The sequence below is a fragment of the Tupaia chinensis genome, unplaced genomic scaffold, assembly GCF_000334495.1.
Source record: "Tupaia chinensis unplaced genomic scaffold, TupChi_1.0 Scaffold142824_1, whole genome shotgun sequence".
Taxonomy (NCBI): Eukaryota; Metazoa; Chordata; class Mammalia; order Scandentia; family Tupaiidae; genus Tupaia; species Tupaia belangeri.
This window is the reverse complement of record NW_006202669.1, coordinates 42,710-55,322: the sequence shown is the minus strand read 5'-3', so window position 1 is coordinate 55,322 and position 12,613 is coordinate 42,710. Positions and strand designations below refer to the sequence as shown.

Below are 12,613 nucleotides of genomic sequence, written 5' to 3'. Positions count from 1 at the left end.
GTGTGTGTGTGCCCAAGATCCCAAGAGGAGAATGGAGGAGAAGGGATTGCAGTGTGGCTATCCCCCCTGGGGAGTGATTTCTCACTTTCTGTCTCTGTCTGGCGAGGGCAAGCGCCCTATAGCAAAAACCTCTCAAAAAAAAAAAGTTTTTTTTCGTGGATCCTATTGGGTCTTCTATGTATGCAATCATTTCATCTACAAACAGAGATAATTTCAGCTCTCCTTTCCCTATTGAAATGCCTTTTATTTCCTTCTCTTGTCTGATCACACTGGCTAGGACTTCTAGTACTAAATTGAATAGGAGCAGAGAAAGTGGGCAGCCTTGTCTTGTACCAGTTTTTAGTGGAAAAACTTCCAGCTTTTCTCCATTCAGTATAATGTTAGATCTAAGTTTTTCATACATGGTTTTTATTATGCTGAGAAATGATCCTTCTATGCCAATTTTTCTGAGAGTTTTAATCATAAAAGAATGCTGTATTTTGTCAAATGTTTTTTCCACATCAATTGAGATGATAATGTGGTTTTTATCTTTCTTTCTGTTAATATGGTGCATTACATTTATATTTTGTATATATTGAACCACCCTGGCATCCCTAGAATAAAGTCTACCTGGGTCGTAATGAATAACCTTTTTTATATGTTGTTGAATATGGTTAGCAAGTATCTTGTTGAGAATTTTTGCATCTATATTCAGAGATATAGGTCTGTAGTTTTCTTTTTGTCATATCCTTATCTATTTTGGGAATGAGAGTAATGAAGGTTTCATAGAATGAATCTGGATAGGTGCCTTCCTTTTAGATCTCTAGAAACAATGTGAGTAAAATGAGGGTTTCCTCTTCTTTAAAAGTTTTGTAAAATTCAGAAGTGAAGCAATTGAAACCTAGACTTTTCTTTTTTGGGAGGTTATTTATTACTGATTTAATCTCACTGCTTGTTATATGTCTATTCCGGCTTTCTATGTTCTCCTGTGTCAATCTTGGTAGGTTTTATTTGTCCAGGAATGTGTCCATCTCAACCAGGTTTTCTTCTTTGTTAGCATAGAGGTGCTCATAGTATCCTCTAATGATGTTTTGTATCTCTGTTATGTCTCTTGTAATGTTGCCTGATTCATTGCAGATTTGACTTATCTGGTTTCTTTCTCTCTTGTTCATAATTAGTCTGGCTAATGGTGTGTCAATCTTGTTTATCTTTTCAAAGAACCAGCTTTTGCTTTCATTCATTTTCTGTATAGTTTGTTTGCTTTCTATTTTATTTATTTCTGCTCAAATCTTTATTATTTCTTTTCCCTTGGCATTTTTGAATTTTTCTGTTGTTTTTCCAGTTCCCTGAAGCATGATGTTAGGTTGTCTTTTTGACACCTTTCCATCTTTCTCTTGTGCACATTGATTGCTATAAATTCTTATGACTGCTTTTACACTGTCCTGTAAATTATGGAAACTTGTGTACTCATTGTTATTTGTTTCTGAGAATCTTTTTATTTCACTCTTAATCTCTTCAGTAGTGATGAAGTCATTCTGAAGTAGGTTATTTAGTTTCCATATATTTGTGTATTTTTTATGTTTTTTTTTCTGAGATTAATATCAAATTTAATTCCATCATAGTCAGAGAAGATACTGAATTTAGTTTTTATTCTTTTGAATCTGTAAAGACTGGTTTTGTGCCCTATGATGTGGTTAGTCCTCAAGAAAGTAAGGCTGAGAAAAAAATATATTTTTGTGGGGTTTTTTTGGGGTGGAAAATTCTATAGAAGTCAATCAAGTTCATCTGATTTATGGTATCATTTAGGTCCAGAATCTCTGCTTATTTTTTGTCTTGTTGACCTGTCTAAAGAGATATAACAATTTCTGTTTGAAGTATATAGGTGCTCCAGTGTTGGGTGCACATACATTTACAGGTATTATATCTTCTGAGTTAATAAGTGCTTTCACTGCTACATATTGTACTTCCTTGTCTCTTTTTACTTCTTTCATCTTAAAGTCTATTTTGTCTGATATCAGTATCGCTATGCCTTATTTTGGTTTCCATTTGTATGGAATATCTTTGTCCAGCTCTTCACTTTCAGTCTAAGTATGTCTTTCTCCATGAGGTGTGTGTGTTTTAAAGAATTATTTTATTTTTAACTTTATTTATTAATTTGTTTATTTCAATTTGACCAGAGAGGGACAGAGGGAGAGAGAGAGAAAGCAAACCACCAGGTCCAGGACTCGAACCATTGTCCATGTGGGAATCCAGTGCCCTTAGTCACCATGCTACCTGCTGGCCCCAATGAGGTGTGTTTTTCTGTAAACAGCTTATAGATGATTTCTGCTTTTTTATCCATTCAGCCAATCTGTGTCTTTTAATGGGAGAATTTAATCCATTACCATTCAGTGTTATTATTGATATTTGCAGATTTAATCCTGTCATTTTGTTGGACATTTTCTCAATTGTTTTTTGTTCTCTTATTTCTGTTTCTCTCTCTTTAATTTTCCTGGTACAGCACTCCCCTCAGTATTTTCTATAGAGCTGGCCTAGTACTGGTGAATTCTTTCAGTTTTTGTTTACCTGAGAATACTTTTATTTGTTCTTCCCATTTAAAAGAAAATCTTGCTGGATATAGTGTTCTTGGTTGAAATTGTTTTTCTTTTGATGTTTTGAGGACATCTTCCCATTCCTTTCTCACAGCTGCATTGTTTCAGTTGAGAGGTCTGAGCTTAGCCTAATGGGATAGACTTTATATTAATGTGGGTTTTTCCCTTGCCATTTTTAGAATGTTGTGTTTGTGCTTAATTTTTACCAATCTGACTCTGATGTGCTGAGGGAGGATTTTTGGTGTTGATCCAAGAAATAATTTCTTGGGTCTGAATTTCTCCATGTTTCACTATATATGGGAATTTTTCAGATAGTATTTCATGAAAGAGGTTTTCCATGCCTTTAGCAGATCCTTCACTTTATGAAATATCCATTATACAAATATTTGAGCATTTTATGGTGTCTAGAATTTCCTGTATGTTGTCCTCATTTTGTTTCAGTTTTTTTTTTTTTTTCCCAATCTTTTTGGTGATTTGTTCTATGCTGGAAACTTTGTCTTAAAGATCAGAAATCCTTTCTTCTACATGGTCTAATCTACTGTTAATGCTTTCTAGGGAGATTCTAATTTCTTGTATTTTATTCTTCATTTTCAGAAGTTTTGTTTGACTCTTTTTTAGGGTGTCTATTTATTTATTTTTTTTCTTATTTTGGAGAGGTTTTCGCTATAGGGCGCGTACGCTCGCCAGACAGATAGAGACATAGAGACAGAAAGCGAGAAATCACCTCCCAGGGGGGATGGTCACGCTGCAATCTCTTCTCTTCCATTCTCCTCTCGGGATCTTGGGCACTCACGCACACATGCCCGACGTGAGTTTTAAGCCACCGGATCCGGGAAGTGAACCACGGTCGACTACGTGGGAGTCCAGTGACATAGCCATTACACTAACTGCTGGTTCCCTAGGGTGCCTATTTCTTTATGAACTTCCTCTTTCATGTCTGGAAATTATTTTCTCATTTCCTATAACTGACTATTTTCTCTTGCCTCTTATTCAGTTTTGTCAATATGCATATTTGGAATTCTTTTTCTGACATTTCTGTATAATTTCTCACCTGGGGAAGAGCTACCACCTTGTTTTCTCATGTTTCTTCAAGATCTGTGTTGGTTTCTAGTCATCTGATGCAATATTCACCTTTTCTGTATTTATTTCAGTAGATTCTGTAGCACTTGTGGAGGAAATTTCAGCCTTAGTTCGCAGGTATGTTCCTATTGGAGGGCTGTGTCTCCCAGGTCAGAGCAGTTATGGGTAACTTCAGGTGCTTGGCTCTTCTACCAAATGTTCAGTTCCTGATGAGGTGGTAGCCAGCTAAGGAGATATAACTTGGTGAAGATGATCTAGTTGCACGCTGCACTTGCACAATATGTGGGTTGGTGTACCAAAAGTCCCAAAGTTGCTCCCAGGCCCAAAGCACAGACTCACCCTTAAGGCCTGCCCAGACTGGGCTCAAGACTCCCAGTAGGCAGGTAGGTCAAGCCCAGGCCACTGCAGTGGTTGGTGACAGAGTCCAAAGTTTCAAAGTTGTTTTTCGGCCCTGAGCTCAGACTCACTGTACAGCCTACCCAGGCTGGGCTCAAGACTGTTGGCCTGTTCAATATCTTTTTATAGGACATCAGTGCCTTATCAACTAGGCAACTGGGCTTCCACTATCTTCTTTTAAAGTTTTATTTCTTTTGAGAGAGCTAGATAAAGAGAAATATGCACAACAGGTCTCATGCCACAGTCCTCATAGCCTTCCAGAATCATGGGCAGAACATGTCCAGAAGACCCAGGATCCTAGCCTATCTTCCACAGGACAGAAAGATGTGCCACCACTGCACTGCAACAGCTGGGTAGGGCAACTCAGTATCCTGACTACGACAGTGGTGAAGACACAAATGTACACTGGTGTTAAAACTGTGTAATTTGAAACTGTGTTATTCAGGTCGAGCAGATGGTATAATGATTATTTTGCCGGACTCCGACATAGTTGAAAATGGTTCAAGTCCTGGGCCTGGTGGCTTGAAACACACCAACTACATATACGTGTACCCAAAATCCCAAGAGGATAATGGAGGAGAAGAGATTGTGGTGTGGCTATTCCCCACCCCCGGGGGGGGTGTGTGATTTCTCACTTTCTGTTTCTCTGGTGAGCACCTCCCCTTAGTAAAAATTTCTCTTTAAAAATAAAAACAAAAACAAACCTGTAATTTGGGACTGGCAGATGACATAGCAGTTATGTTACTTGACTCCCACATGGCCATTTGAATCCTGGACCCAGTGGCTTGAAACTCACGCTGGGCATATGTGTGTGTGTATGTGTGTGTGTGTGTGTGTGTGTGTCTAAGATCCTGGGAGGAGAATGAAGGAAAAGAGATTGTCATGTGACCATCCCCCAGGAGGTAATTTCTCACTTTCCCTCTCACTATGTCTGTCTCTCTCTCCAACGAGCATGCACACCTAAGGCAGAAACCTTTAAAAAAAAAACTGTGTAATTCACACACACACATAAACACACTCTGACACAAACAAAACTGAGGAGACATAAATAAGATCTAGGGATTAGATCGATTTCAATATCCTAATTATGCTATCTTATCACCAGGGGAAACTAGGCAAGCTGTACCAAGACTTTCTCTGTCTTACGATTTCATATGCTTCTACAATTTCAACAATATTTTCAATTAAATAAAGATACAAATATTTACATGAAATTATTAAAAATGTTAAATTTTAAATTTCCCCCATGATTCCAGACACAAAATTGTAGAATTAATGTGCTAAAGATGATGTGTATAATAATATCTTTGACTGGGCTGATATAGTGTATTCATGCTGTGAAGATTCCTTTTATATGCTGCAAAGATGTACAGTAATGCAATGTAAATAAAACAAGAAAAAATGTAACTTTCTTTGAATATGGTTTTATGTAATACATATTGGTATGGTGTTTTGATTCTTAGAGCATATTTCCCGATTAAAACTAATAATGGATCCCTCTTTGGGAACTTACTACATATACAACAATGTACCAGGATGATGCCTTGTTTTTTCTCCCTTGCCAGGCAATGACCTTGGGGAATACAGGGACCTAATCTGTTTTGTTTTTTTGAGTACCTACTGTTAATCGTGTGCCTCAGCACCCATTAAATGTCACATAACAGCTTATATAATTGAGTCAAATAAAGTAACATGATGCTATGAGGATTTGGAAAGGATCAAAGAGAACCCAGTGGCCAAATAATTTTGGTTTATCTGTACTTCATCTCTATCCTTGTCCAAATGATTTGGGTTATATAATGTTGTTGCTGTTTTTAATTTGCCAGAGGGTGTGTCAACTTGCTAGAGAGAGACAGAGTGTGAGAAAACGTACTCCACACCCCCACGGGGAGTGGTCATGCTGCAATCCCTTATTCATTTCTTCTTCCTTTCAGGATTTTGGGCATGCACAAACACATTCCCAGCATGTTTCTTGAGCTGCCAGGTCTGGCTCTCAAACTGCACAGTGGGCCTTGTGGGATCCAGGCTCCTTCACCACCATGTTAATTACTGACCCACTAATCTGGTGTATGGTAGTGCACACCAATGATAAGACTCTTACATAGACCACCTTTTCATGGTTTTGGTAGGGATGCTCTCACAGTTAGTACAATTTTTTCCCCAGCATTCTTCACAATTTACTTAGAATAAGAAATGACAAGCTAGCATGGAAAGGGTGACTTCGCTAAAGTATCTCTGAAGCCATTGCAAATTTGGAGAAACTGAGAGGTGCTCCTTAATTCTTACAGTTTTCTACCAGCTTTCTCTTCCTTGTCTGCTAGGCAAAGTGGGTGATGTATTAACGGGATACATTTATTTTGAGAAAAATTAATTTACACTTTAAGTATTCATATATATTTGACTGACTGAATGTGTAGTTGATGACCCAAGACTTAATGACCTACATAGTATCCAAAATCCATTTTATACTTTTAGTCAAACAAATGTGACTAACAGACATAGTAAAATTACATGTGAAGTACTGTATAGAACTGTGTTTTAAATTGGAAAATATCCACAATATTTTTGACTGCATATTTTGTTGCTAGCATTTTCAAAATATATTTACTATTTATACCATTTACTAATATAAATAATTTTAAGATGGCTTGTATCTTGGATAAAAGACTAGGAGCTCTAAAAATATAAATGGAAAGTCTTGGCAGCTCTTTCAGTGACCAATACAAAAATGCATTGCATAAATGGACAAATATTTATTTAAAACCCTCAGAGGCCCAAATTAAAAAAAAATGTTAGTTATATAGTTTTCACTAGCTCATGAATATGAATAAAACCATCCTTCTTGTGAATCACGCAATTTGTTCTGCTACTTTCTAAACCAAGAATTTGTTGATATGGTCCCAGCAGCAGTGGCACATGGGTAGTGTTGCTCTGGGAGGTGGGAATCTGCATGACAGATCAGGGTTCAGTTCCCAGGCCAACCCAAACACACTGGGCATGGTTGTATGCACCCATAACCCTAGCTAATTTTGAGGTTTGGACAGAAGTATCTCAATACAGTGAGAACCTGACAAGATGTCTATTTCTGTCTGTCTCCCACTCTTTGTCCTTCCTCTCTCTCCTCCTTTCTTCCTCTCACAAAGTAAGAAATTATCATATGATTACTGCATTATATAATGGATTGTGAATATTATGTGACTCTTTCAATACAGAAATTTAAAATTTTTGTAAGATTTTTATAAAGCATTGACTTAAAGCACAAAATAAACTATATATATGTGTGTATATATATATATGTGTGTGTATATATATATATATACACACACACACATATGTGTATATATCTATATATAAGCATATTATACTGAATAGCAATTGTGGAGAACACTTACACAGTGGTAAAAATAATCCATTTATTCCCTCAGCATTTACTTACTGGAACATAAAATGAAAAATAGACTACTGCATTTTGTCTTTGAATAGATCATCAAAATTAAATGGCTGCTTTAACTGAGTTACTAAGAAACATTCAGCAAGGAAAAATAATGAAATATTTGTGTTCTATCAAAAAATTTAGATTGGATGGGCCAGCAGGTGGCATAGGAGTTAAGGCACTAGACATCCACACAGCTGGCCACAGTTCAAGTCCTGGACCTGATGACTTGAAACTCAGACTGAGCACGTGTGTGTGTGCACCCATTCTCCCAGAGGAAAATGGAGAAGAGATTGCAGTGTGGCCAATTCCTGGGGCGAAAAAGAGTGATTTCTCACTTTTCTTCTGTCTGTATCTCCTCTATTTCTCTCTTGCTAGCCCCCACACACTAACAGGAAAAAAGAAAACAAAATTAAGATTGGATAATTAACATATTCCTTTCAAGTATACTGTTCTTGTTGAAAGTTTAATTTAACTATAAACTTAATAAAAGTTAGGCATATCTGGCCTTCCTTATTTGTTTATCCTAAGTGAGTACTGACCTACTTTTCAGCTTCCACAGAGCTCTCTTCACCTCCTTGTTCCTCAGGGTGTAGACCACGGGATTCAGAAGCGGGGTCAGCACGGTGTAGAAAACTGACACAACCACGTCCACCGCGTCCCTGGAGCCCGGCCTCAGGTAAATGAAAACACAAGGAACAAAGAAGCACAGGACCACGACGCAGTGGGAGGTGCAGGTCTGGAAGGCTCGGCATCTCCCCTCCGTGGTGCGGATCCTCAGGATGGCCCGGACGATGGACGCGTAGGACAGCGCTATCAGGAGAAAGCAGCCCGAGGCCACCAGCCCGATGTTGACGAAGATGACCATCTCGTTCCCGCTTGGCCACGTGCTGGCGGCCAGCAGGGCGCACGTCCTCGCGCTCATCACGCTGGCGTACTAGAGTGGGGAGGTGATGGCCAGGTAGCGATCGTAGGACATGACCGTGTAGAGGAAGCACTCGGTGCTGCCCAGGAGGTGGAAGGCGTAGAGCTGGGCCACGCAGCTGCAGAAGGAGATGGCCCTGCCGCCCGGGGACACCAAGGTCATCAGCACCTTGGGCACCGTGACGGTGGAGAACCACATGTCGATGAAGGACAGGTTGCTGAGGAAGTGGTACATGGGGGTGTGCAGGTGAGGCTCCGCCCTGATCACCAGCAGGATGAGGAGGTTCCCCAGCACCGTGAGGATGTAGATCGCCAGGAAGAGTCCAAAGAGCGGGGTGTCCAGGGCGGGCTGGTGGGGAAGGCCCGTGAGGAAGAACGTGGTCACCAGGCTCCTGTTGAACATTGCTTGTCACACTTGGTCTCGTTCCCTAGAGGAATATACAAAAAACAATGAGCATTTAACATTTAATTATGTGGCCACTGCACAAACGATGGTGGGTAATTATAGAGCTATAATGTGATTTTGCTTGTTATAAATCTTCTTTGGTAAAAGTCATGGAGTGATTTTAGCATCTCTCTCCCTATCTCTTTCTCTGTCTCTCACCCTCACTCGCTCACTCTCTCTCACACACACACATGCACAAACACACACACACGCGAAAATAAAAATATCACAGAAGTTATTTAGAGAAGAATATAGGAGAAACCCTTCCTATTCCTTTTCTATTGGAGTTTGCGAATTGCATTTAGCGTCACAAAACATGTCAATTTCTTTTCACCCTTTCTGTAGGTCAGGTTGACCAGACCCCCTGCTCAGGGTATCCAGGTTGTAATCAAGGTCCCCACTTGTGCTGCCATTTCATCTAAAATTGTTGATCTATTCCAGTCTTGGTGAGGTGGTTGGCAGTATTCAGTCCCTTGTAGTATTATGTACGTCCCTGTTTTGAATTTGATAGACAGAAAATCACTCTCAGTTCCTAGAAGTCATCCATCTATATCTATCACCTAATTATCATCTATCTCTTTTTTAAAAAAAATTTTCATTTAACTTTACTTATTTATTTACTTATTTTAATTTGACCAGAGAGGATGGGAGAGAGAGAGAAAAAGTGAGAAAGCAAGCCTCTAGGTCCAGGACTCAAGCCACGGTCGGCCATGTAGGAGTCCAGTACCCCCAACCACCAAGCCACCTGCTGGCCTCTCGTCTATCTCTTATCGAAGAGACTAGATAATCAAAATCAAGGCAAAGTCTGCCAATTTCCAAGTAATATTGCTCTGCATGGAAGCTGAAGATAAAGGAAAGTAGGGGAAAACAGCAAATCTAACATTCCAGGAACTCACCTTACAGTATATGATTCAACAGTAAAATTAATCCAAATGTTTTCTCCAGATTTTTTATATTTACCATGCTATTTACAGGCAGTAGTTTTCAAGATATCACTCAAAGGACAGCCATACCATGTTGATAAAGAGTGGCCAATTTCCATTCAAATACCAAACTAGGTGAAGTGCAGCGAATGGAAATTCAATGACTGGATGGGCTTAATTTGACTTGCTGTCTCAGGGGATAGAATTGCTCTTGGGTTTTCAGATTCCCTCAATGAGCATAAAAACAAGTAGAGACCAAAAAGCCTTTTCATAAACATACACATATTTCCCTATGTGGTTCTTAACTGAATTCTTCTGGGGTCACTCAGAAGAATTAGTTTCTTTTTTTTTTTTTCCTCACCACTATTTGAGAAACACAAACAGCTATTTGTGCTCAACCTAATATTGGCCAGAATCCATAATTGTCTCCACTCTCTTGCACTCTCTTCTTAAATATCACTTTGATTCATCATAAAAATGACAGTTTAAAATATCCAGATGCCCAGACTTTTTGGTTGTTTAGAGTTTTAGTGTGGATTTTACTGAAAATATTATCTTTGGCTATATAATTCTTTTCCACTTGTGTTAGAAATAATTAGGTGGCCAGCAGGTGGCATTAATTCTTATATTGCTGGACTTCCAAGTGGCCAACCACAGATTGAATCTCAGACCGAGTGGCTTGAAAATTATGCCAGGTGTGTGTGTGCATATGTGCCCAAGATCCCTGGAGGAGAATGGAGAAGGGATTGCTGCATGGCCATCTTCACTGAGGGGTGATTTCTCACTTACCTTCTCACTTTCTCTCTGTCTCTCCCCCTCCAGTAAGCACAAGCACCCTAAGGCAAAAATCTCTTTAAAAAGAGACTACCTGATGGTGTAATGGTTTTCTCACTGTACTCCCACATGGTTGACCATGGTTCGAATCCTCACCCAGAGGTTTGAAATACACTGGATATGTGTGCATATGTGCCCACAATTCTGAGAGAAGAATGGAGAAGAAAAAATTGCAGTGTGGCCATCCCTCCCTGGGGGCTGATTTCTTGCTTTCTGTCTCTCTGTCTCTCCAGTAAGCACACATGCCCGATAGCACAAATCTCTAAAAAAATTAAAAAATAAAAAATAAATTAGACTTTATTGTTGTCATAATTTCGACTGCTTTTATGAGTAAATACTTGGGATGTTTCATGCTAATCGTCATTTGTAAACTACTGTTCATAAATTTTGTTCTTTCTTTTGGGGTAATGGTCTTTTATTTATTTCTCGTAATATTTATACATTAAGAATATTCATTTGGGACCAGCAGATGGCGTAATGGTTATGTTGCTGGACTCCTATGTAGTTGACTACAATTCCAGTTCTTGACCCTGCAGTGTAAAATTACGTGGGCACATGTATGCACATGCCCAAAATCCTGAGAGGAGAATGGAAGAGAAGGGATTGCAGCATGGTCATACCCCTCGGAGGTGACCTCTTGCTTTCTGTCTCTCTCTCTCTGGCAAATGCCCTATAGCAAAAATCTTACTTAAAAAAAGAAGAACATTAATTCAATTTTTCTTTTGTTTCATTATGAGTTCTGATTACATATTTTTTTGCAGGGTACAATATAATTTCTCAAAGTTTTAGTGTGTACTAATCAAATCAATGATACAATACATATTCATCTTAAGATCAAGACTTACAGTTTGTTGGCATATTTGATAATAATTCTAAGCGTCTATCTTTTGGAGCTAGATTTTGGTTTGTTCATTTTTTTTTATTCTGCTATGCTATACCATTCCATAATCTCTTCCTCTTATTTACCTCCATTTGCATGTCCATTACATTTGTTTTTCTTCTGCATCCACTCCCTCCTTAGTTCCTCATGCAGTTGCTGGTGTCTCCCATTACTCTCTATTTCTAGGCTTTTGAGACTCAATTTCATCTACAGATTGCAAACATTCCATTATGTTAAGCAGGGACATATGTTATTTGTCTTTTGTAGTCTTGCTTATTTCACTTACCATGATATCTTCTGGGATCATCCACTTTGTGTCAATGACAGGATTTTACTGCTCTTTAAATAATAGTGTCAATTGTGTATATGTGCTAGATTTTCCCAGTAAGTTTATCAGTGTCGGGGCACTTAAGCTTATTTCTGTGATTTAGCTGTTGTGTATAATGCTGCGATTCATATGAAGGTCCAAATGTCTCTCCAACTGAGTGACTTACTATCTTTTGGGTATACACCCAATAGTGGTATTACTGAGTCATTCAATGGATATATTTTTAAGTTTTTAAGGGACAGCAATTCTCCATAGTGGCTGCACTAATTTATATTTCAAACAGCAGTGTGCGAGGATTCCCTTCTCTCCACAACCTCACCAGCACTTCTGTGTGTGTGTGTTTTATTTATTTTGTTTTTTATCATATCCATTCTGACTGGGGTTAGGTGATACCTCATTGTAGATTGATTTGTGTTTCCTTTATGATATGAGATGGATGTTGAACTTTTTTAATATGCTTTTTAGCCATTTGTATGTCTTCTCTGAGAGCTGCTCAGATTGATTACCCATCTTTTTTTTTTATTATTAGAATATTAGCCTATTTTGTGGGTGAGTTATTTGAGTTTCTTATATATTCTGGTTGTGAATCCCTCATCCAAATTATAGTTTAAAATACTTATTTTCTCATTCTGTGGTTTGACTATACATTAATTCCTTTGCTGTCCAGAGCTTTTTATTTTGACATAATCCACTTATCTGTTTTTGGTGTAATTGTCCTAGCTTTAGGGATCTTATCAGGAAATATTTGCCTACTTGGACATCTTGAAGTGTTTCCCCCAATGAGTTTTTTTTTTTTTTTG

The 12,613-nt window shown here is 38.5% G+C and overlaps 1 protein-coding gene across 1 annotated transcript; it reads right to left on the bottom strand.

Annotated features, from left to right (window-relative positions):
• Positions 1 to 8,005: 8,005 nt before the first annotated feature.
• LOC102470267 (olfactory receptor 10G9-like) lies at positions 8,006 to 8,806 on the bottom strand. The gene is given in 1 exon segment (XM_014582202.1): positions 8,006 to 8,806. A coding segment is annotated over 1 exon segment (801 nt).
• Between the last annotated feature and the right edge of the window lie 3,807 nt (positions 8,807 to 12,613).